This window comes from Camelus bactrianus, chromosome 5 (assembly GCF_048773025.1).
Source record: "Camelus bactrianus isolate YW-2024 breed Bactrian camel chromosome 5, ASM4877302v1, whole genome shotgun sequence".
In the NCBI taxonomy this organism is placed as follows: Eukaryota; Metazoa; Chordata; class Mammalia; order Artiodactyla; family Camelidae; genus Camelus; species Camelus bactrianus.
Genome location: NC_133543.1, coordinates 104,954,771 through 104,977,291, shown reverse-complemented (window position 1 = coordinate 104,977,291; position 22,521 = coordinate 104,954,771). Strand labels below are relative to the sequence as shown.

At 50.2% G+C, this 22,521-nt stretch overlaps 1 protein-coding gene across 4 annotated transcripts in view; it reads left to right on the top strand.

The window, feature by feature from the left end:
* The window catches only part of HDLBP (high density lipoprotein binding protein), a 60,355-nt gene that overhangs the window by 17,467 nt on the left and 20,367 nt on the right, over window positions 1-22,521 (top strand). For 3 of the 4 annotated variants that reach the window (XM_074364734.1, XM_074364735.1, XM_074364736.1), the window contains exons 2-5: window positions 13,607-13,669; window positions 14,841-14,953; window positions 16,661-16,818; window positions 17,911-18,126. In XM_074364734.1, the coding sequence (XP_074220835.1) occupies window positions 14,878-14,953; window positions 16,661-16,818; window positions 17,911-18,126 (450 nt within the window). In that variant the 5' untranslated portion in view covers window positions 13,607-13,669; window positions 14,841-14,877. Of the gene's footprint in view, window positions 1-9,061; window positions 9,218-13,606; window positions 13,670-14,840; window positions 14,954-16,660; window positions 16,819-17,910; window positions 18,127-22,521 lie in introns of those variants that run through there. The other variant, XM_074364733.1, reaches the window with a different exon arrangement.

Sequence of the window (22,521 nt, the reverse complement as noted above, 5' to 3'; positions counted from 1 at the left end):
GTTCACAGAGTTTGATGGGCCAAAGTCTTACCCTCTCTGCGATCAGCAGTCCCTCACCAAGAAATTACAGCAGCAAAAGGCTTACTTTAGACTTCTTGCTGATAACATGGTCTAATGGAACAGGAAAGAAGGTTCTTGTGACTCTGCCTTTACTTGTTTGTCATAGCTCGTGCGGTTAGTAGCACCTCTTATTCCCCTCTCCAACGGGAAGCATCTTTGTCGAGAAAGTAAGAAGCGTCACGTAGTACAGAGCGTGCCCCGCCCCCCAGTTACCTGTGGTGAGCACTTAGCACTTGTCCAACCATAATTTCTGTACCTGTTAAAACATACTTTTTTGGCAAGTGGTATATGGAATGTACGCTATGTTCACATGTGCTCACCTCCTGACTTCATAGTAAAATTGCTGTCTTTCCGAGGCAGTAAGTGCAGTCCCCTCCTTAACCTGGAACCGATGCTTCTCACGCCCAGCTCTGTGCTCCTGTCCTTTGTTCTCAATGGCTTGAGTGTCCTTCTAGAGATATTTTATGCACAAATAGGTCTCTCTGACAGCTGGTTACACATCAGTATGACCACAGGTGCCCTTTTCTCGCTGCTGACATGGACATTGGGTACGTGGCTGGGACGGGGGCGCTCACACCATGCAGGGCCGAGACCTTGTGTTGGAGGCCCTGCTGGCTGTTCTGCGTAATCTCTTCGTACATAAACCAGCCGCATGTCATCTAGGATGTTCAGCATCAGTTTCTTTGAGGTGGATCAGGAATTTAAGACACTTACAAAGCAGTTAGAATGTACAGTTCCTAGAGATTTCTAAGATTTTTTTCATTGTGACAGTTTTTTTAAGGCAAATTGGCTTTACTGAGAATTTCGATGTGGTAAACTTAAGTGTTCATAGAAACGTTTCTCTTGACTCTTACTTCTTTACTTGTATTATTTTCATAGTATGTGATTACATTAACAAGCAGAACTGGCATGCGCGGCTTGGGGATCCAGCATGCACCATCGCTGGTGGGGCTGGAGCCAGGCGTCCATCTGGGGAGAGGGGCATCAGCTCATAGTTCGCTGGGAGCGTGGAGGCTTGGGTGTTTGTGAAAGTCAGGTGTGAGGCTGTGTGCTACACAGTCAGTCTCCTCCTGGTGGAAACAGCACAGGTGTCCAGTCCTTGCTTCTACAAAAATGCTACAGTATATTTACCTTTGGGCATATCTATGAACATATATGCAAGAAAGTCTTAGAAGTAGCAATTGGTGAGTCAAAGAAAATTTGCATTTTAAATTATAACGTGTGATTAAATGGCTCTTCAAGGAGGTCACGTCTGTTTTTATTCAAACTCTGTGCTTCCTCTGGTGTCCTCCCAGCTTTTCTGTCATCCTACTGTGTTTCTGCCGACTTGAGAGGTGAAATGTAGAGTCTCATCCTGCCTTCGAACTGCATTTTTTTGTACACGTTAAGTAAATGTTGCGTGCATTTCTGTGAAAGATTGACTGTTTTTATAAAGTTTATTAATAAGGACAACTTTTTGTCAGGTTGCATATCTGCTTTGATTCAGAAAAACAGCTCTTGTGGCCTTGCTGTTCAGTAAGAGCTCCACATGTCAGCTAAAAGTTTCTAGTGTCCAGCTTAAAAAAACAAAAGGAAACAAGTGAAATTTAAGTCAGTGATATATTGTGGCTGGCCTAATCCAAAATACCATTTCAACATGTAATCAGCGTAACATTACCAATGTGTATTTCAGACTTAACAACCTGTGTCAGTTCGAACTAGCCACATCTCATGTGTCCATGGACACACGTCAGCCAGCACGGCTCTCTGCAGAGGACTGTTTCATTTCATTTCTATGGAAATCCATTAACTTACTCTTTTGAACTTAAGCTTTGTCCCAGCTGCATCTTAAAACGAGTTATGAGGTATATTTGTCTGACATATATTCTTAATTTAGACTAAATAAATATCATTCTTTACTCATATGTATAAAGTTATGCTGTTTCAGTATTTATAAAGTTAATGTAATACAGTATTATGTTAAATGTATTCTTTTAAGCAGAATGTGGTATGTTTATTTAGTGGAATTAAATGCTAATATTCCCAAATAGTTGGATACTTACTATAGAGCAGATTATCTTCCTTGATCTTTTTAACAATTTACAGAGGCCCCAGGGTTTATACAGATGGGAAACAGAGCTTAAACAACCAGCCAGGGTGACCCAAATACTGTCTCACAAGATTCCAAAGGTAGGGTCCTGACAGCAGGTTTGTGTTCTTCATACAGTCTTCTCACTGGAGAGGCCTGTCATTGCTCAACTAAAACTCAGTTAAGTTACTGTCTTCGCACCACGTGGAAGTGCATGTCGTTGAGGAGAATTCTTTGTCACCCTTCTGTCACTTCCTAGAAAGAAGTGGGGCTGACAGAGTTAGTGGAGGAGGAGCAAAACCACGTGAGAGGAAAGTCATTACCGCCTGCTCTTTGCTCCGCTCTCACCTGAACTTGGACTGCTGTTACTTGGGGGAAACAGTGCTGAGTTGAAGGTACATATGGTAGTAAAGGAACCTGGTTTTGGTGTTTTCGGTATTAGAATATGCTACAGGTCAACTTGGGTTGATGCTACAGTTTGTATTTATAGCCGTGTATAAGTAAGCTTAATCCTGAAAGGAGTTTTTTAGTATGTTTAGCTATCCAGAGTGATGAAAACATTCTTTGCCCTGACCTGAACACCACCCTTGGTGTGGGAGGGCGGACTGTGTTGAACACCCCCAGCGCTTAGCACCGGCTCCCTGCAGGGCTGCAGGGCTCCTGAGCGAGCGTCAGACCTGGACGCTCCCAAGCCCCAGGCTTGTCCCCTGGCCCCATCAACGGGACCCTCCTTGAACGAGTTCCTGTCAGGATACACCTCAGTTTGTCTGCTGATGTGTCTCTGTGTGTAGATGTTGAGCACCGCTGGCTCTGGCTAACGGTGCTGTGATGTGGTTCTCGCACACGGTTCCCTCACCCGCGTGGGAGAGCTTGTTCCTGTCGCGGGTACTAGAAGTCAGGTGGTTCAGTATTTGCATCTTAAGCCTTAATAGGCCTTGTGAGTGGTATGAAGCAAGGGCCTAGGTTTCTTCTCACCTGGAGGACTGGTTTTCCCAGGGGCATTGATGGTGCGGTCCATCCACAAGGCCACCTCTCATGATTAAAGTGGCATCTGTCTGTTTTGGTGTCTGTGCCGGGTTCTCTGTGCCTGTTTGTGCACAGGCACAGGCCACCTGAGTTACTGTAGCTGTAAAGTCTGGGACTGGGGAGGGCAGGTCCTCCGCACCTGGGTTTCCTCGGAGTTGTAATGGCTGTTTGTGGCCGTTGAGCTTTTGTATAAAGGTGCTGTGTACGTATAGCTTGTATGTGTAAATATTCTAAAAATTGTGCGTTTATGCACGTTGTTTTCTGATACAGAATTATAAAATATTTCCATATAAGTGTGTATAGAAATTGTTCTATAAATGAAAATTGTATAAAATCTGACTGTAAAATTACGCACGCTCACATGCATATACTTGCCCCTCTTGGGATGTACATTGCACTTGCACTGAATTTCCAGTCTGATTAGGAGAGAACTGCAGTGTGTGATTTCGTCTTCCTGTGTAGGGGAACATGGACATTTCCGTGTTTATCTAGGTCTTTTCTGTATTTTGACAAAGGTTTTTTACAGTGTTCTCTGTGAATCCTACTTCCTTACTAGATTTATTTCTAATAGTTTGTTGCTGGTGTTTTGGAGCATAATTGATTTTATGTCCTGATCGTGTTTCCAGAAAACTGACTGACTCTTCCATTCTGATAGTGCATTTGTGGGTTCCCCAGGGTCTTGGGTCTTGTCCTTAGACAGTTGTGTTGTCCGTGAACACTCATACCTTTCTTTTTCTTGCCTTACTGCCCTGGCTAGAATCTCTAGTGTAGGTTCGAATACATAAAATGCTCAGTGCAACCTGTCTTCCTCATGCCCCCAGTGTGAACGCTTCTGATGAGGGCTCTCGATTAGGTGACCGTCATCGAGTCAGGGAAGTGTCCTTGTACTGCTGGTTTTTATCAAGAATGGGTGAATGAGTCTCCATTTGATCGTTCTGAGATAATCAGATCATTCTTGCTCTGGTGCTAATAATGTGAGGAATTACTTTATGTTTCTGGTACTGCACCAACCTTGCACTGTTGGGTTAAACTTTATCATTTTATGTGTATACATGTTTGTTTTTACATTTCTGGATCAGTTTGCTAGATTATTTTAGGCTTTTGCTTTTTAAGTACCTAGATGAAAGTCACACATTCTTTTCTCCTGCTATCCTTGTCTGAGAGGTGTTAAAGGGCCCGGCTCTGTGAGTGAGTTGGGAAGACAGTCTCTCCTCTGGGCTTCCTTACAAAAGCACCTGGGCCTGCCCTTTGGTTGTGACTTTTTATGTTTGTTTCTTCAGAGATTGGAGAGTGTTAGTTATTTACACTTTCCATTTCTGACAGACTTGGTTTGGGTAACTTATTTTTCTAGAAATGGCCTATTTCACCTGTTTTCAAGTTTTTGATGCTTTTCTCAATAGAACTCTTGTATGGTTTTTCACAGTCTCTGTTGTAGTTACTCTTTTTTATCCCCTTTGAAGTCTTAGTATTGTCTGTTTTCACCTGTTCTCTTGTTCTGTTGATGGTTTATGGCATGGAGCGAACGAGTTGTTTAGGCTCAGCTGTAGGTGGTTCATTCTCTGTAGTCTGTCTTTTACTTCATTAATCTATTTCTACTTTCTTTAGGTTTATCCTGTTGTTTTTTTCTAATTTCAAAAAAGTGATTACCTAATTAATTTCTGCATTTTCCTCTTCACTAATATGACGACTAAGGTTATAAATTTGTCTCCAGGTTACACTCTGGCTTCATTCCACAAGTCTGGATATGTAACTGCTTTATTACTCAGTTCTAAATATTTTCAGATTTCTTTGACTCATGAGTTATTTAGGAGCAAGATTTTAAATTTCCAGGCTTTTTAAACTTTTAACTTGACTTCTAGTTGATTGTGTTGTGGTCACAGTATGTTGTTATGATACTAATTTTCTGCCATTTGTTGAAAAAATTTTTGGCCTCAGCTCCTGGCCAATTTTTATAAAAGTTCAGTATATACTGAAAAAGAATGTGTCATTTCTAATCATTTGGCAAAGGATTATATAAGACCAGTAACGTAGGTTTATTAACTGCATTGCTTTGATTTTCTGTACATTTTTAACCTCCGTAATCTATGTTACCAAGAGTTGGATCTTCCTTTCCCATAATCTTGGCTAGTTCAACGTCTAGTAACCTTCAGTTTTTCCTTTAGTAGCTGTGTTGTTAGATACATACGTAATCAGAGTTGATTGAATTTGTTATTCTTGACCTTCCTTGTTCTTAGTAATGCTTCTTATGCTACAGTCTGTTTTATCTGGGAATGGCACCCCGAGCCCAGCCTCAGTGTCCCCCTGGTACTTTTCCATCCCTTTGTTTTCAGCCTCTATGTCCTCATGGTCAGGATTCTTGAATAGCTGATAGCTGGATTTTGTAACTGGCTAGTTTAGTGTATTAACATTAGATTATTGCCACATTAGATGTATTTCTTCCGTCATATTTTGTGTTTTATTTGCCGTGATTTTATTTTTTTAATCTTTATTTTTATTTTTATTGAAGTATAATCAGTTTGTAATGTGGTGTCTGCCTTGCCTTCAAATTGCTTCTCTTCTGCTTTTCTTACTTCTTATCCTGTTTTCTTTTTTCTCTTTTATTAAATAATTAGTGATACAGAAAGCACATAACCAATAAGTAATAATGTGTTTTATAATGAGTACTTCTGAGCCTCCGACCTGATTCAAGATCTTGAATGTTGCTGATAACTTCCATTTGAATAAGAGCTTGGATTTTGGCTTGAAAGTTTTAAAACTGTTTCTGTTTCTACTAGGTTATTTCTAAATTTTTATCACTCAACAAGGGCGGAATTAGTGTCTCTGACCTCCCCTGATACAATGATCTGAAGGTGCTGTAGCTGCAGTCCCCTCCCACTGTGCTTATTGCTGCCTTGGCTCTGAAGTCTGTCTTGCACTGTGACTGCAGACGGTGGTGGTGGTCCGAGGAAGCGGTCGGTGCTTGTTTCACTCCGTCTCGGCTACTGGTTTCTTCATCGGTATTGCTTTTCGCGAGTCCCTGGCTTCCGTTTTTCCTCTTTGATAGTTACTTCAGCAGTTATCCATTGATAGTAATTTTTTAAATTTTTGTCTGAAAGTGTGTATTTCATTCTTAAGACAAAGACTGCTGAGTTGGCAGTCACTGCGGTCAGCACAGCGTGTAGGTGTGTCTCGCTGTCCCCGGAGGCCCCACACCAGTGAGCACGGTGCTCCCTCCCGGGGACCTGTCCTCTCTTTCTAGCTGCTTTTGAGGTCTACTCTACTCTTCAGCGTTTGGGGGGTTTCACTATTACTATGTGAGGTTTCGGTGTAGATTAGTTTAAATTGCCCTGCTGGCCACCTGTTCTCTTTTGAGGCGGGGAAGGGCACGTTATAGCTTTGCATTCTAGAATTTTCGTCAGTATTTTCCCAGGGTTCTCTGTTCTTTGTAGTTTCTTCTTTTGGGCCTCCTATTTGACATGTGCTGGACTTCCTGATCCTCTTACCTGAGGGTCTTAACTTCTTTAATTTGTTCCAGCTCTTGACTTTTTAATGCCATTTTATCCCTTATATCTCTGGTCACTTGGAGATTTTTTTATAGTCTCAATCTGATAGTTCTGTCACCTGAAGTTCTTGAGTCTGATCCTATTTCAGTCTTCTTAGTTTTTGAATTTTGAATTTTGGAGCCTCTCTCCAGTGTGGGTGGATCTGCAGCCTGGCGTGAGATTTATTCGCTCCCCAGTGAGATTCCTTTCTGTTTTGTTAATTTCTACGTTTGGGTTAGGGGTTCTTGGACAAATGGGGCTGTAGGAATTTGAACCCTAAACCTTTACTGAAGACTAGCCCACGGCTGCTAATGCTCAAGTGGTGTCCCCACCTCCCAGCACGGGCCAGTCAGGGCATCCTGTCTCTCTGCTAGTGGGCTTCTTTTTGTTTTTACCTACCTTCTGTTGTGGGTTAGTCCCTTTGGGGATTATGGCTTTAAGTGTGTGTGTGGAAGGGGGGCTGTCTCTAACCTTTTACCTTGAGGCCCAAAGCTTCTCCCCTGTCCCCTTGAAAGCTGAAATCCCAAATGTTGCATACTGATATTCACCTTTTGAGGCAGCCTTTTGAGGGCTTTGCACATTATCTAGTTTGAATATTGCTGGATTCAGATGTCTCAAAATTTGCCTCTGCAAACTGTTAGTTTCAGCTTAGTAAAGCTTGCTAGGGAGAAAAACTCATGGTAATTACCAGCACAGAAGCATCCTGGGATGGTTTGTAGCACAAATTTAATATTTGATTTTACAATATCTTTTGTTAATTATATGTTCTTAACCGACTCTTTTAAGGCCGCCTATGCTCCAAGTACTCTGCTTCTCTGATGACTTACTAGCTTTCTTGGAAGTTCCTTGACTTTCTGAGTCCCACCCCTCCCCTCCCCTCCCTCCCTATCCCCCTCTGTAGTGGTGAGCCCTCAAAAACAAAAAATAACAGCAAAACACACTTGCTGGTTGGTTCATGCCCATGGAAGGACTACCTACAAGCCACAGTGGTAATACAGGAAGAGGTGCTTAGAGACGTCTTCACAAGTCTAAGGAGGCGGCACCTCTCCAGGTACCATCCTGCTGACTTGCGGCACTGTGCTGATGAATGTCCTCAGCTCCGTGGTTTCTTCCCCTGCGGTGTCCCTGTCGGCTGTGACGGCCTCTTCCCTGGCCTTCAGCTTGTACGTACAGTTGGCCATCTCTCGTGTCATGTCCTGAGTGTTTGCACCACGTGCCCCCTTACCAGTGGAGGCTTCCATTGGCCTCCCCATCCCAGTGCGGGCAGCCAGCAGCCCCCTGCTATTCTTGACTCCTGTTGTTCCCCACGTTCAACTAATGAGGGGCTTCCCGGCACTCCCTTTCGTGTCTGTCCACTTAGTGTGTCTTCCACCGCCAACCTTAATGGAGAGCCATTGTCTTCAGACTGCTGTGGCGTTGTCGAGCCTCAGCCCTCCTTCCCCTGTCTACACACTTTGACAGTGTTCCAATAAAAAAATCCGTCTGGTGCTGCTTTCTGCCCTCAGAGCCCCCCACCAGCTTCCCATCACCCCTAGCAGCCTTGTATCATGCCTTCCAGCTGTGCTGACCTAGCCTTGGAGTCCTCTCCAGCCCGACCTCACGGCCGGGCCTGAGAGGGCCCTGCTTCACCCGCTTCAAGGAGTGGTCCTGGTCCTGCCCCATGTGGTGCATGCCCACACTTCGGTAGGATTCTACTTACGCTCCGCCTTCAGAGGTGCAGACGGCATCTGTGCCTAATCCCCCACTAGGCCTGAACCCTTGAGAGAGAAGCAGCAGTGGTGGTGGCCTCTTACTACACCGTGAATGCAGACCTGACTTGTCCCTCCACCCACCAGGGTGGGAGTCCCCAGGGGCGGGATTCTGTTCTGATCCCTCTGGGGCCAGCTGCATCCTAGGAATACCCTAGAGATAACACTTCTAAAGAGATTAAGCCGGTAGCCAAGGAATAGAGTAGGGATATTTTATAGAAGTGAGGGGCACAAGGAACAACCACAGGCCAGTGAGAGAATGAAAATCTGTGCTACAAACTTTGGGGGCATGGGACGTGTTCCCATGGGAATCTTTTTAGGCCAGGTCGTCCTCCAGCAACTGGAAGTTGTAAATGGTTGGGGCTGGCAGCTAATTTCTTTTGTGTTGTCCCTCGAGGTTTCTTGTTTCTTTTTGGGATGGGGTGGTGATGCTGGTGACCTCCGCTGTTACAGCTGCAGACCTTTCTGCCCCCTCCCCTCCCTCGCGTGCTCCCCCGCTTTCTGAAGGTGGCGATTGGTCCCCCACCCCAGGAAAGGCTGCGGAGCCCTGTGGAGTTGGGCACGACTCCTGGGGTGCCCTCTCCGGAGCTCGGGCGGGGGCGCGGCGTTGGCCGGCCTGCGGGCGGGGCGGCCGCGGTCTGACGTGTCCGGGCGGGATTGGAGCCGCCGCCCTATATAGCCGCGGGGGCCCGGGCGCCGGCCTGGAGGGAGCGAGCGAGCGGAGGTCCCGGCTTCTCCCGCGGAGAGCGGACAGACAGACGGACGGACAGGCCGGGAGGCGGGTGCACCTCGCGGTGAGCGGGCGGGCGGGGGGCGCTGGCCGGGGTGCCGGGCGCGGGGCTGCGCGGAGAAGTTGGGGCACCGGGCTGCCGACGTGGAGCGCCGGGCGGGCGGGGGAGGGGGCCTCGGCCGCCTTCTGCCCCGTCCCCCCCGCCCGCCGTAACCCCTACCCGGGCCGGCGTAGTGCCCCCGGCGCGGGTCCCCCTCCTGCGCGGCGCGGGGTGGGGGGGGGCGGCTACGTGTCACCACTGCGCATGGGCCGCGGCGCTGGCACCGGGAGAGTGAGAAACTTTCCCCGAGTCCCGCGGTCGCGGCTCCGCACTGCCCCCCGTCCGGCGGGGCAGCCCCCCGCCCCAGTCTGGTCCCGCTCTCCCCGCGCCCCGCGCTCCCCCGACCCGGGCCGCAGCGGGGGGAGGGGCGGCCGACCTGGGCCCAGGTTGGTGACGTTGGCGGCCGGGCCGCTGCCCCCTCCCCCTCCCGCTCCCCAGCAGGGACGCCCCTCCCCCAGCTCGGCCGACCGGCGGGGGCGGGGGTGGGGGCCGGTGCTGGTCCCGCGGGGCAGCCCGGGCGGCGGGACCGGACGGGACGGCGGGACTGGGCCTGAGCAGGCCCTGCTGCACCTCCACCTGCTGCCGTCTGCGTGGTCGGCCGGGCCCTGCTGCTCGCCGGAGTGCAACTTGGATGTGCCCCAGGGTCCGCGGACGAAAAATACATTACGGAAAAGTACCGAATTTGGATGAAAGGCGGAGAGGCAGAGCGGGTTACTGCCCCTTTAAGCCTGTCCCCGCCCGCGGGCTCGCGTGGCCTGTGGGAGGGCCGTGCTGAGGTGGCATCTGCGAAAGTTCCTCCTGCAGGATGGGTGCCGACTTCCAGAACTCGGTGAAACGCAGATGCCCGCCTTCCCGCCAGTCATGTCGACCTTGTGCCCATGGCCTTTCTGAGATTTAAGCTTTGTGATCTTTCAGCCCATCGGGGTTTTATATTTTTATTCTAAAGACTGGTTTGTGGGCCTTGAGAAGTACTTTGAAATTTTTTTTCCTTACAAGATTACTGTAGGGGTAAAAGAAAATAATTTTAATTTTGGAAGAAGAGAAGTCCTGGGTTTCAGCTGGAGGTTTTTTTGATAAACCTCCATGCCCAGTTCTGTCTATGTAAATAGGTGCTGAAGTCCTCAGTTGGCTGAGATAAAATTCTTTCTGGACTGTTAACTCTTGAGTTCTTTGGAAAGACGACGTGGTTCCTTTTGAATGTGTAATTGGCAAAACATTACAAGGAAATCAACTTACCTTTGTTTACAAGCAAGAAAAGTAAAAATCTTCATTTGAAGTCTTTGATTGTGCATGTGTTAGGACCCAGTTTCAGACACAAACCACCTGTGCCATGCCACGACTTCACACTTCTCCACATGGGGAGTCCAGTGCGTGCCAGCCCTCCACACTCCCTCATCTCCGCAGGATGGAGGCAGCCGGAGAGTCTTTGCTTCCATCTATTCTCTTCCCTTTGATTCTGGTTCTGTTTGTTACATAGTTATGTTTTGAAATGTGGCTTTCTCTCTGTGTATATGGAAGTCCGGGTTGAGAAGAGTTTGAGATTTGCACTGGGTGGACCTGCATGCTACTTGCACAGAAGGTAGCTGAGAGCAGCTGAAATGATGAAGGGACGGACCGTCTCAGGGATCACTGAAGGAGGTGGGAGAAGGGGCTTCACGTGTCTCAAGGAGTCTTGTAGGAAAAGGTAGACTTGCCCTCTGGGGCTAGACGGGGAAAGAAGTTGCCGGTTTGGGCACACCTTCAGGCCGCCTGTTCTGACAGCCTCACAGAGGTGGAGCAGTGGTGGGGCCTGGGCTCTCTGGGAAGGCTGCCGTCCCGGAGCCTGGTGTCCCTCAGAGACCAGCAGGGACGGCTGTGCTCCTTTCACGCCCGGTTTGAGCAGCGATACTCGATCAGGTGAGAAGCTGTGATAGCAGACGTCTGGCCTCTGTTACTCGATGAAGGGGCCTGTCTGAGGCCCCCTGGGCACTTGAGACTGGGGAGCTGGGGTGGAGGGCACGAGTGCCCTGATGTTTGTGAGACTGGGAAGATCTCCGTGAGCGGGAGCAGACCTGTCAGGTGCGGTATGTGAAGGTGGAGCCAGGGCCTGGGGTAGCAGGTGGGGGTGGGCATAGCACTGTGGACAGTTTCACAGGTGCTGCTTTGTTGAACTAGAGACAGGCCACCAGTCAGGCTGGGGACGTGGAGAGGGCACTGAGGCTGGCCTTTTGTAAGATCTACCCCAGCCCCTCAGGTAGGGCTGAGGCCTGCATTTACACGTGGGTCTCCACATGTTTAAAACGTGTTTAAAATGGATTCTCTAAAGACAGGGTTTTGAGAAGTTTATTTAGAAAAAAAACAACCCAGAAACCTAGTTTGATGCTATCAGAACCCCAGGTGTTAATCTGTTGCTTGCTGTGATCCATTCATTTCCAGCTGTGACAAACTGCCATTTGAAATCTGGAAACTAGAGACCCAGTGTATCCTGTCAAACCAGCTTGGAGTATTTTGTAGGTCCACTCTCTGTCCTTGGCTGCCTGAGGGCCTGTGCACGTGGGAGGGTTAGAGTCTCTGGCAGGTTCACCCTCCAGACATTAGTAGGTTCAGCCTCTTTCTTGAGCCACTTGGACTAAGGGTTCAATAGGAAGGCTGGCAGCAACTGACTGCTGAGGTGTGAGCTTCTCAGAAGACACTGAGGAGTTCGTCCTGTCTTGTGTGTGACCGCTGCAGACTGGGGGTGACCCGTCACAGACCTGTGGCTGGAGTAGGCGTGGACAGTGACTGTACTTCACAGGCTTGTTGTGTGGCTGCCACTGGGCACTGAAGACTTGCCCTGTCAGGAAGCAGGAGGACTGGTCAGTAGGAGCACAGAGAAGGGGGCATGGGCCTAACTGAGGGCATGTAGGTGAGCCCAGCTTGTTAAAAAGTGGGCATCAGTGGGTTTGGAGAAGTGATGCTGGTACCTGGGCCGACCGGGAGAGGGAGGCCCTTCAGGTGGAAGGTCAGCAGGCAGGAGGCCGTGCTGGGGGCTCTCAGCGAGGAGAGCGGGGTGGACAGTGGGTCCCGGCTTCTCCACTGGTGCCTTGGCCTAGGACACATCCATGCCGTTCCAGCCTTGCTCAGGGGGCTGGCCTGACCCCTGGGGTCCCAGGGGGCGCTCAGTTTTCACACCCTGTCAGGACCGATGTGTGAATGTGATACTCTGATACTTTGTTTTAATGGAAAGGATTTCTTTCTTTTTTGCCTTAATCATTAAAATTTGCAGATTAGAATTTGTTGGAGACAAATTCTTAAATAAAATAATCTTGGTCAGTTTGTGTGCTCCTGGGCCCCCTTGGTCTCAGGTGCACTTGTTTGCTTGGGACCTGTAGAGGGTCTGGCCTCTGGCTGGTGGTATGTCCCCCATGTGACTCGAGTCCCACCTTCAGAGGTTTGTTGTTTGTTTGTTTTTTTAATCCTTGAATGCCGCTGGTCTGTGTCCTCAGTGCACCCGAGGGTCTACTGGTGCACTCCCACTGCTGTAAACTCTTCTAGCTCCTGAAGCAGGCGCACGTTGGGGACAGGTCTTTGGGGATGTTGTCCTCCAGTTAGGGAGGGTGTTCTGGTTACACTTGTCAGTTCTGTTCTAGACGTGTGCCTGACCCCTGTCATGGTGTCGGCCTTACCAAGCGCGCGGGTGTTTTGCGTAAAGTGGCAGGTAACCTGCCTGGCAGCCACTGTCCTGACGTCCCCCAAGGCAAGGTGACCCATGCGCTCTTTCTTGACAGAGTAGCTCTTGGCCCTCCAGGAAGGCCTTTGAAGGCTCTTTGCAACCCTGCTGTTTTGTGGCCTGGTCTCTACATTCCAGTGGGTTAGAAGGGACCCGAGGGCGGCTGTAGGGTAGCAGCGAGAAGAACAAAGGGCTGTAGAGCGTGCAGGCTCGCCCTGGAGGGCCCTGGGGCCCCACGGCCCACAGTCTGCTCTCCTCTGCAGGACCTTTTTCCTTCGGGCCCAGCAGAGAGTGACGAGAGGAGTGTGGGGAGGATGGCCCGACCATGCAGCAGAACGAGCCGGCAGCACTGTGAGGGTTTTACTCCAGAATGTTACGTTTAAAAGTTTTGGCACCTGTTGGGTCATTCCCTCCGGTCCCTGGAAAAGCTGCTGTCTAGAAGTTCTAGAAAGTTTGGGTTTCACTGTAGTAGGTCTTGTCTGAGGCTAATGGCCTGAGGGAAAGGGTTCTTCCAGTTTTTCACCTAGGAAATTTGCCTGAGTATTGATATCATTAGCTGAAGTGTAAACAGTATTTTGACCTTTGCTGGTTAAGAGGTAGAAGGATCTGGGCTGTAGGGTGCAGACAAGTGACGTTTCTCCGGTTTTTCTCCTTGCCCACACTAGCAAAAGCTGGCAGGCTGACAGGCGGCCTCAGGACGGACCTTCTGGCTACTGACCATTTTGCTGGTAAGTCTTCGCTGGGTGTCCCTGGGCTGTCCCACCTTCCTTCACTGCGCTGTGAGTTTCTGGCGGTTCTTCAGAGAGGATCGCTGTCACTGCACCTCCAGCAGGCCCTTCGACCTGTCTTCTGGTTTCCGTCTGTTTTTCCCCTTGTTTCCGTAAGCGTGAATTAATGCTTGCTCGTGATACCTGAATCTGGGTCTGCGTCTCTTCAGGAGTGCAGGCCTTACTCTTCTTGGATTCGGGGAGAGGTCTTACTGAGTTGCAAAAATGATGTCAAAACGCACTCTTACTCAGTTCCTTGACCCACTTATTTTTGCCCTGATGTACAAGAAGACACTTGGTACATAACTGTGTGAAGAGTGGGTCCTCCCTCTTAGCGTGGCGTGGAGCTCACCTAGAGTGGGAGAGAAGCTAGCGCCCTGCCTCAGGGCCAGATGAGCCCCTTTTCCAAATAAGGGAGCTGTGTCTTTGAGAGCTAGTCGCACTGAGTCCTGGGGTCCTCTGGAGTGGGGTCTGGAGTCAGCCCAGGGTTCCCGCCCTGCCCTGAGGAGCTGAGTGCCCTTGGGCGGGTCATACCTGCTGCGGGTCCACTTAAACTGTTGTCCCTGCTACCACCTCTTGCTCTTACTGCTGCCGAAGAGGACAGTGGGGCTGCTGTCCAGGGCTTTCTGTAGCTGCTATGACAGGGGCATGTTGGACAGTGTCAGGGGGCCTGGGGAGGAACAGATTAGCCCAGTAACTGAGACGGCTGTTAGAGCCATCCAGATGTTCTATCTGACACGTGCTGGGTTCCCGTGGGCTCCTGTGGGTGAGAAGAGGGGTGCAGACTGTGTCTCTGTGGCCCCTGTGAGTGGGGAGGTGGGTGTAGCTTGTACCTTGCGGCCCCTGGGCATTCTGATACTGAACCTGGAGCCTCCGTCTCCTCAGTTACAGGCAGCTTTTGAGGGGACAGTTGTCCAAGGACCCTCCTTTACATGAATTTCTCCTTTTCATCTCTGGGTGAGAGTTTGGGTATCACCTTGCCTCAGGGGTTGTAAGTGAGGCAAGTAAGGTGTCACTTGCTGGAAAAGCAGAGTTAAAAGCCTTGGCTGAAGCTCTTAGCTGAAGAGCTCCTTGTAGCCGGGAGCTGGCCATGCCTGGACTCTGCTCCTTCTGACTCGCCCCTCTGCTTCAGTGGCTCACCCGGACCGTGTGGAGGCGTGAGATCAACCATGAGCTCCGTTGCAGTTTTGACCCAGGAGAGCTTTGCCGAACACCGCAGTGGACTGGTTCCGCAACCGATCAAAGGTGACGGCCCGTGTTCACTCTTCCTGTTGACTGTAAGATGCTCCCCCAGATCCTGGCCAGGCCTGAGGCTTCGCGGACATGCCTCTCAGCTCCGTGCTTTTGGGGTAGGCAGGTCCAGCAGTGTTGTGCACTCTACTTTGCACTGCCCTTGTGTGCAGGTCAGTAGCAAATGTCAGATTTAAAATGTGGGCAACTTTCTGGAAAGCCAGTGGACTTGGCCATTGTGGTTAATGGGATTCTTTTTCAAAACGGCTGTTCCCAGATGTGTTGAGCCAGTCTGGGCTGTGCAGCATCCCAGAGCGCTGTCCGGAGACCGCTTTGAGGACGCAGGCTGGGCTCTGGCTTCTGCGTTCCCCAGCACAGCTGGCCAGGATCAAGGGCAGTGCTGTCCAGCAGACACGGAGTAGGAGCCAGTACGTCTGAAACACTGTCATTTCGACATCTCTTTAATGTACAAGTAAAAGCTGATATCTTACACTCTTTTTTTGTCCTGCAAAATTTGGTATATGTTTGTAACTACAGGACAGCTGAATTTTCACTCAGAGCCCTTCATTTGTGCTCAGACTTCATAAAATTTTCAGTTGGAAGAGCAGATTGTTTTACTCTTTGTTCCAAAGTCTTTAAAGTTTTCAGTAACTGAATTGAGTATCGGCTCTGAAGTTTACAGCAACTGAAATTAAAAACTTACTTCGTCAGCTACGCTAAGTAAGTTTCACGTGCTCGTTTCTAGGCAGTGGAGACCCTGACACTGCTGCTCGTTTTGGATCTGGGTGCCTGCAGGGCTGGGTCTAATACATGGTCGAGCAACCCTACGGGGTCTGCGTTTCCCTTTCTGGATGGAGCAAGGCAGTGTCAGCACGGAGTCCTTACTGGTGTCTGGGGATAGCATGGCCACACGGCCAGAAGTGGTGAACCCGGAGTCAGATGTGGGCCTGTCTGAGTCCAAAGGGCGTCCCTCTGTGCACATCTGCCTGCAGTCGTTTTGATTGGGCTCCACCGTTGCCAGACACCATGCTCAGCCCCAGAAGTCTGGCGTGGTCCAGACAGCCACACTCTGCTTTCATGCAGCTGTGGGTGACAGGACAGAGAAGGGGATGTTAGGGTGCTCTGGGAGGAGCCCTTCATTATTAGGGACCTGGTCTCCACAAGGCTGGTGCTCCCTGTGGGGCTGGGGGAGGTGAGGGGTCCCACAGGCTTTCGGCATCATGCTTTACAGTGCAAAGTCAGCTGGAGCTGGCCTGGAGGGGGTTCCCCCAGCCTGGGGCGTCACTGTGGCTTTGTTCTGCAAATGTAAGAGCTGGCAGTGTGCCAGGTATTGTGGTTGTGCTTTTTTAAAATAAGGATTGGGTGACTCTTTGAAGGGCTTAAAAATTTCTGTGGCAAGGCCTGCCTTCAAGAAGCTCACCCCTTTCGGTGGGTGGGGGCACCAGTGTCTGAGCTGACCATTCACAGGGCAGGGGGTTGCTGTCAGGGTCAGAGTCTGGCCCTTGCAGTTCACACGCTGACCTGGAGGGTGCTGGGCCTGGTGACCTGCCGGGGCCCTGCCGCGCTGCTGTGTGAGAAGGGAGGGGAGCTGTCGCTCCAGCTGTTACGTTCTTTTTCTTACTGTTTCATTGAGGCTGTTGTTTCATGTTAAAACCTCCTTGGTGTTTTTTCTTCTAATATTGAAAGCAGTGTGCTTCCTTTAATCTTTGTTGGCCGGTCCAGTTGCCACTTTAAATTCAGAAGAGGAGAGCGACCCTCCAACCTACAAGGATGCCTTCCCCCCACTCCCTGAGAAAGCAGCTTGCTTGGAAAACGCCCAGGAACCAGCCGGCGCCTGGAGTAACAAGATCCGGCCCATTAAGGCCTCGGTCATCACTCAGGTAGGAGGTCCACTCTGCCTTCCCCTGCCCCTCCACGTAGGAGGTCGTAGCATCCGATGGAAGACACAGAAATGAGAGTGCTCTGGGCATGAGGGGAGGCTTTCAGGTAAAGCAGCCTCTTCACTCCACCCGCACTCCCTCCCCTGAGCTCAGGGGAGGGGATGGTCCCCTTTGTCTTCTGTCCACCGCAGTCTGGTCTGCTCCCGGCTGCTGAAAGTGCCCTTGCTTTTCCTGCCGTCCACTCCAGCGGCCCCCCGCTGTCCTGACGCAGCCTTCCCCTGTGGGCTGTCGGGGACCTCCCTGGCCGCTCTCTGCTGCCTGGAGCTGGGCGTTGGCAGGCGCAGTGCTTTCTATGTGTGAGTCCACGTCGGGTCGTGGGTGCTGACTGCCAGCCGTGCACTGAGAAGTCCCCTTCCCTGAGCCCAGGACTCATAGCCAGCTGTGTTCTGGTTCTTGCCGTCTTTTGAGTGGCTGTCTATGATGTACCTGGTTTCTTCCCGGTCTTCCTGATCTGGTGAATGCATCGCATTCCGCCCAGCGGCTCAGGCCACGAAGCACAGTCCTGTTGGCTCCTCCTGCTTCCACCCGTCTCTGCTCAGTCATCGGTCAGAACGTGTCCCGCTCAGGACCCTCCACTGTCTTCTTATCTCCCTGCAGGGTGGGCTGAGGGGCCCGGCCCCACCCTTCTGCCTCTGGGCCCACACCCTGCTGTGCTCAGATGCTCCCCATCTGCTGTCCCACCTTCACTCTTTGTCACCTCCCAGGAGAGCCCGCTAGTCTTTGCCTCTTAAGAGCAAAGGAAGAAGGTCCTTCTGACCTTTTTAGCATCTCCGTTCACCCTCCTCCACCCAGCCTCTCTCCCCTCTCTGTTTGCTTCTGTCACTGACTTTGCTTCTCGTTGCCTGACCCTCCCCCCACCCTCCCCTTGCCACCCATTTGCACAGGGTGGCTTCTCTTCTTCACTGGGATGTCAGCCTCCTGCCCTTAGGCACTTTCTGCCACTTTCTTTGCTCAGTGTGTTCAGTCCTAGGCTTCACTGCCCTCTCCTCTTCTTGATCTCGTGACCGTCTCTTCCTGACCCTTTATGAGCAGGTGTTCCATGTGCCCTTGGAGGAGAGAAAGTATAAGGACATGAACCAGTTTGGAGAAGGTGAACAAGCAAAAATCTGCCTCGAGATCATGCAGAGGACAGGCGCTCACCTGGAGCTGTCCCTCGCCAAGGACCAGGGCCTCTCCATCATGGTTTCAGGGAAGCTGGACGCCGTGATGAAAGCCCGGAAGGACATTGTTGCTAGGCTGCAGACCCAGGTGAGTGTCCCCGGGGCTGCACTCAGGCTGCCAGCCGCTGCGGACGTGGCTCGGACTTCACGAGACTCTTTCCACCAGTGGGCAGGTCCATAGCCTCCTGGTGTTTTTAGTGGAAAAGCACTACATCAGGAATAGAACTGGGACGCCTACCTTTTTTGCTGTTTGGATGAATGAACTGAAAGTTAAAGGCTTATCCCGGAGTTTCAGACACTTGATTAGCTTGCCTGGACGGTGGGGTGAGGACCCCGGTGTACAGACCGGTAGCTCCCAGTTTCTGCTGAGACAGTCAGTGAGTACATTTGTTGTTACACACATTTCCAGGCCCCAGGCTTGGGAGATTACAGATTCAGAGTTTGTCTGTTCTTTAGTCCTTAGCCAACTGATACCAGTGCTCAGAATTTATTTGGGAACCACTGTAATAAATGTCAGTTAGTGATGCAGTTTTCCTGGGGCAGCATCACCTACAGACCAAGATGAACACAGAGAATCTCATTAAAATGTTGTGTGACGATAGAGCCTTAGAGGGCCTGGTTAGAGACGAGCAGCTCTTCTACCTGCCGCTGCGCTCTTGGGGAAGCTGGCCCTAGGGGTGGTGGTTGGAAGGTGGGGATCTGATGCCAGAGGGGCCAGGGTGGGTGTGGAGGCAGGGTCTTGGGGAGGGGGCACTGCCCTGTGAGATCCCAGCTCGCATACTCACTCAGCCCCCTGGGGCCCGCCCTAACCCCCTAGCTCCAGGGAATTAAGTCCCCAAGGGTAGGAAATGAAAAATGTGTGTGATTGTTTCCCATTGTGGCTGGTGTGTGGATTATCATCTACTTGGGTGACTGTCGGACTGTTTTGCAGCTGAGCACTGGGCAGGGAGGGAGCACTCCCAGTGCGTCTGCAGCCCTGGCCACCACCCTCCCCCCACCCCCAGGGCCTTAAGGCAAATCCCACAGTATTCACCTATCAATAATTCCCTTTTAATCCCCCTTTTCTAATACAGCTACTGTGTCAGCTCCCTCATTAAAATTATTAGTAATTTCTTAACACACCTACGTTGAACCCAGTCTGCACACAGTCTCCTCCGGGTCTCTGAGGTGCTCCTGCGGCTGGGTTTTTTTTCCTTTCAGTACACTCAGCGTCTGGGTGAGGCCAGCGCACTGCCGTGCTTGTCAGACCTCGAGCCCCCTTCACTCTGCAGACGTGCCCTCTCCTTTTTTCTTAACGCTGCTAGTCTGTTGATTTGGGGGGACAAGCAGGTGTTTAGTTTGTGCCACTGTCCCTCGTATGACCATCCCTGTGAACTGGTGATGAGACTGGGGGCCGGCTCGCGCTCGTGTTGGCTGGTTTGGCAGGAGACGTGCGGGTGGTGCTTGTACTTTGAGTTGATTCCACGAGGGGTCAGCAGACAGTGGTTCCTGCCCCCCCCCCCCCGATTCACTGGTTCTCCTCTGAAGAACTCTCCTTTCAGGTGGGAAGTACAGGGTAGATAACTGACCCCTTTCCTCTTAACTTCTAGACCATATTGGCTTCCCGGCATCTTTGGTGGTGATCCATGAATCTTTAGTGTCATTGCGAACTTCTGATGTGTCTGTTAGGTGTTCTTCAAGCACAAGTTGTCTCATCTTTGGCAGGTGGGGCCTCCTTCAGGCTGGCATCCTGCAGCGTTCTGACAGAATGATTCCGACAGGACCGTTGTCTTGGATCACTTCCTCATTTCTAACCCAGAGATGTGTGGACTGACCTGAGCCGTTTCCTCCCACAGACCTGAAGTCAGCTGTTAGTCTGAGATCTCTAGACGTTTACAGCAGGAAGTTGCTTGAGTTCAAACTACACTTCTAATGAAGATGAAGGATCTTAAGATGGGTTTTGAAGTCACTGAAGTCGTTTTCTCTGTTGAGGTCACGCCGTCACCTTGTATACAGTCGGGTTCAGTTGTTTTAATTTATTTTCGGGTTTTTTAAACATTTTTTATTGAGTTGCAGTTTACAGTGTTATGTCAAATTCCAGTGTAGAGCACAATTTTCAGTTTTACATGAACATACATATATTCATTGTCACATTTTTTTTTGCTGTGAGCTACCACAAGATCTTGTGTGTATTTCCCTGTGCTGTACAGTATAGTCTTGTTTATATTTTAGATTTTTTAAAGGTACCTACAGATTCCAGGGTTGCAGAGTCAGCCATGTGTGGTTCATTCGGAGACGGCCTCTTCACCCCGGCCTCCCTGCCGGGGACCATTCTGAGTCTTTGGTATATTTTTCCATTGTTTGATTTGAGAACAGAAGCAGGATGGCTCGCTGTCAGTCTTCTACGCCTTGTTCCTAGAGGTGTCTGCATGGAGGCAGAGGGTGGCTTTCTTGTGTCTGCTCACCTGCCTGTGCTCAGCTGCACAGTGATTTACTCAGGCATTCCTGCTGGTGGGCACTGGGGTGGCTTCCAGACTTCTGCTCTTGTAAATTGTGTCACAGTTAAAAACCTGGGGCATCTGCTGTCCTTTGTTTCACCCAGTGTGTCTTGGGGTGGATCTCCCAGAGGGAGGTGACCAGGTCGGAGGGAAACTGTGTGTAATTTGCAGCTCCCCCCCGCCAACACGTGTGTCCACACACCCACCCACTCCCCCACCCCCTTGCAGCCGCACCAGGGTCCTCGGGTTCTGGGCTTTGTGTGTTGGTTTTTGTTTTCACTCTGAAAGGCAGCTGGGTGTACTTGTAATTTGTGTTTTCTGCTGGGACAACTGAGTCTCTTCGTTGTGCAAGGACCACGTGTGTGTTCTCTGCACTGTTCTCTGGCCCTTTGCTACTGAGTTGAAGTCTGTCTTGTTCAATCAGTTAGGGCGCTTAAAACCCTCCAGCAGTAATGGATGGTACAATGTTTCCCAGTTTGCCGTTTGTGTTTTGATCTTGAGGTGTTCTGCGATGTGAAAGTTTCGTTCTTGTGGGGTCAAATTCATTAATCTTCTGCTTTTTGAGTCACTGTTGGGAAATGGTTTTTTGTTTTGTTTTGTTTTTTGGTTTTTTTTGCTTCTGGGTTGTAAGAAAGTTTACTCTTATTTTCTCTGGTGCCTGTCAGGGTGTTCTTACATTTCAGTTCCTGATTCGTTTGGGATTTACTGTGAATGGTACAACGTGCAGATCCAGTTTCATCGTTTGCCATGTGGCTGTCAAGTCATCAGCGCCATTTTTAAAGTTTCCCCCCAGTGATCTGAATGGCAGTTTTTATCAAGCCCTGAGTTTTCATATTAACTTGGATCTGGTCCTAGATTTTCCGTTCCCATCTGTTGGCCTGTCTCTCCCTGTCTTGCGTCCTCTGTCTGGTGGTGATGGCTTTATGCTCCAGCATGCAGCATGGTTACCACCTCTGCGCCTGCACTGTCCTTGTCTGGGAGTTCCTGTCTGTCCTCTTTTGTTCTGCGTGCAGACTTTATCTTCAGCTTTTCGCTCAGAGTGGTGCTAGGTCACTTACCAGGCGTGTTCTGATTTGACGCACGCGGCCCAGCTCCTCTGTTGGTGTCCAGCGACTCTCTGTACAGTCTTTTCTTTTTCTTTTTAGAGATGGGTGGTCTTTCCATCCTCTAACCAGTGCTGTTAGTGTAAGTCAGAGCTGCTGTTCTCTGGGTTCTCATCTTCTCTTCCTGTGGGGCAGTGAGAATTTAGTAAAGAAGTGGTCCTCTGGTCCCGGGCGTGCTGTCTGCTCCCCCGTCAAGGACAGCCCTCGCGCTGAGGTGTGCGAGTGTGTTTGTCATGTTAAACATATGTGTGTACACTGAATTCTGTTTTCTTGCAGATTTTTGTCATGAGAGGGTGTAAATTTCGTAGAGATGATCATTTCACGTCTCCCCTTGAATCTAGCAATGTAATGAATTATATAAATAGGTTCCTAATACCGAACCTTTTGTGGAATAACCCTCATGTGGTCGTGATGTGTCAGCCACGGGTCTGACTTCCCATGAGGACTCTTCATGGCTGCTGGGCGCAGTGCAGCATCTCTGTTGTGAACGAGGAGTGGTTGCTATGAAACTACGTCCCGTGGGGAAGAAGAGCAACTCCTTGGTCTGTGGTTCCTGTTCCACTCATGATGGAACCTTAGCACTTGCCGCCTTTCTTTCAGTTTTCTTGGTTGATGGCTTTCGTGTATAGATTTAGGAAGACGGGAAACCCGTCTTCCTCTCAGGTCTCCCTGTGGCCTCAGAAAGCTGCACAGTGTCTGGCAGTTTGACTCAATGGATGAAGGGTTTGGATGAGTCTCATTTTCTTTCCTCAGATGAGTTGTCTATTTGAACTGGTTGCAAAAGAGACAGGGGAAAGCGTTTCTTACTGCATATGAGGCGTACGTCTGAAAAAAACATAGCTTACTGCTCCCAAAACAGCAGCTCAGCTGGTCAGCAGCTCGCATCTGCTCTCCCGCTGGGGC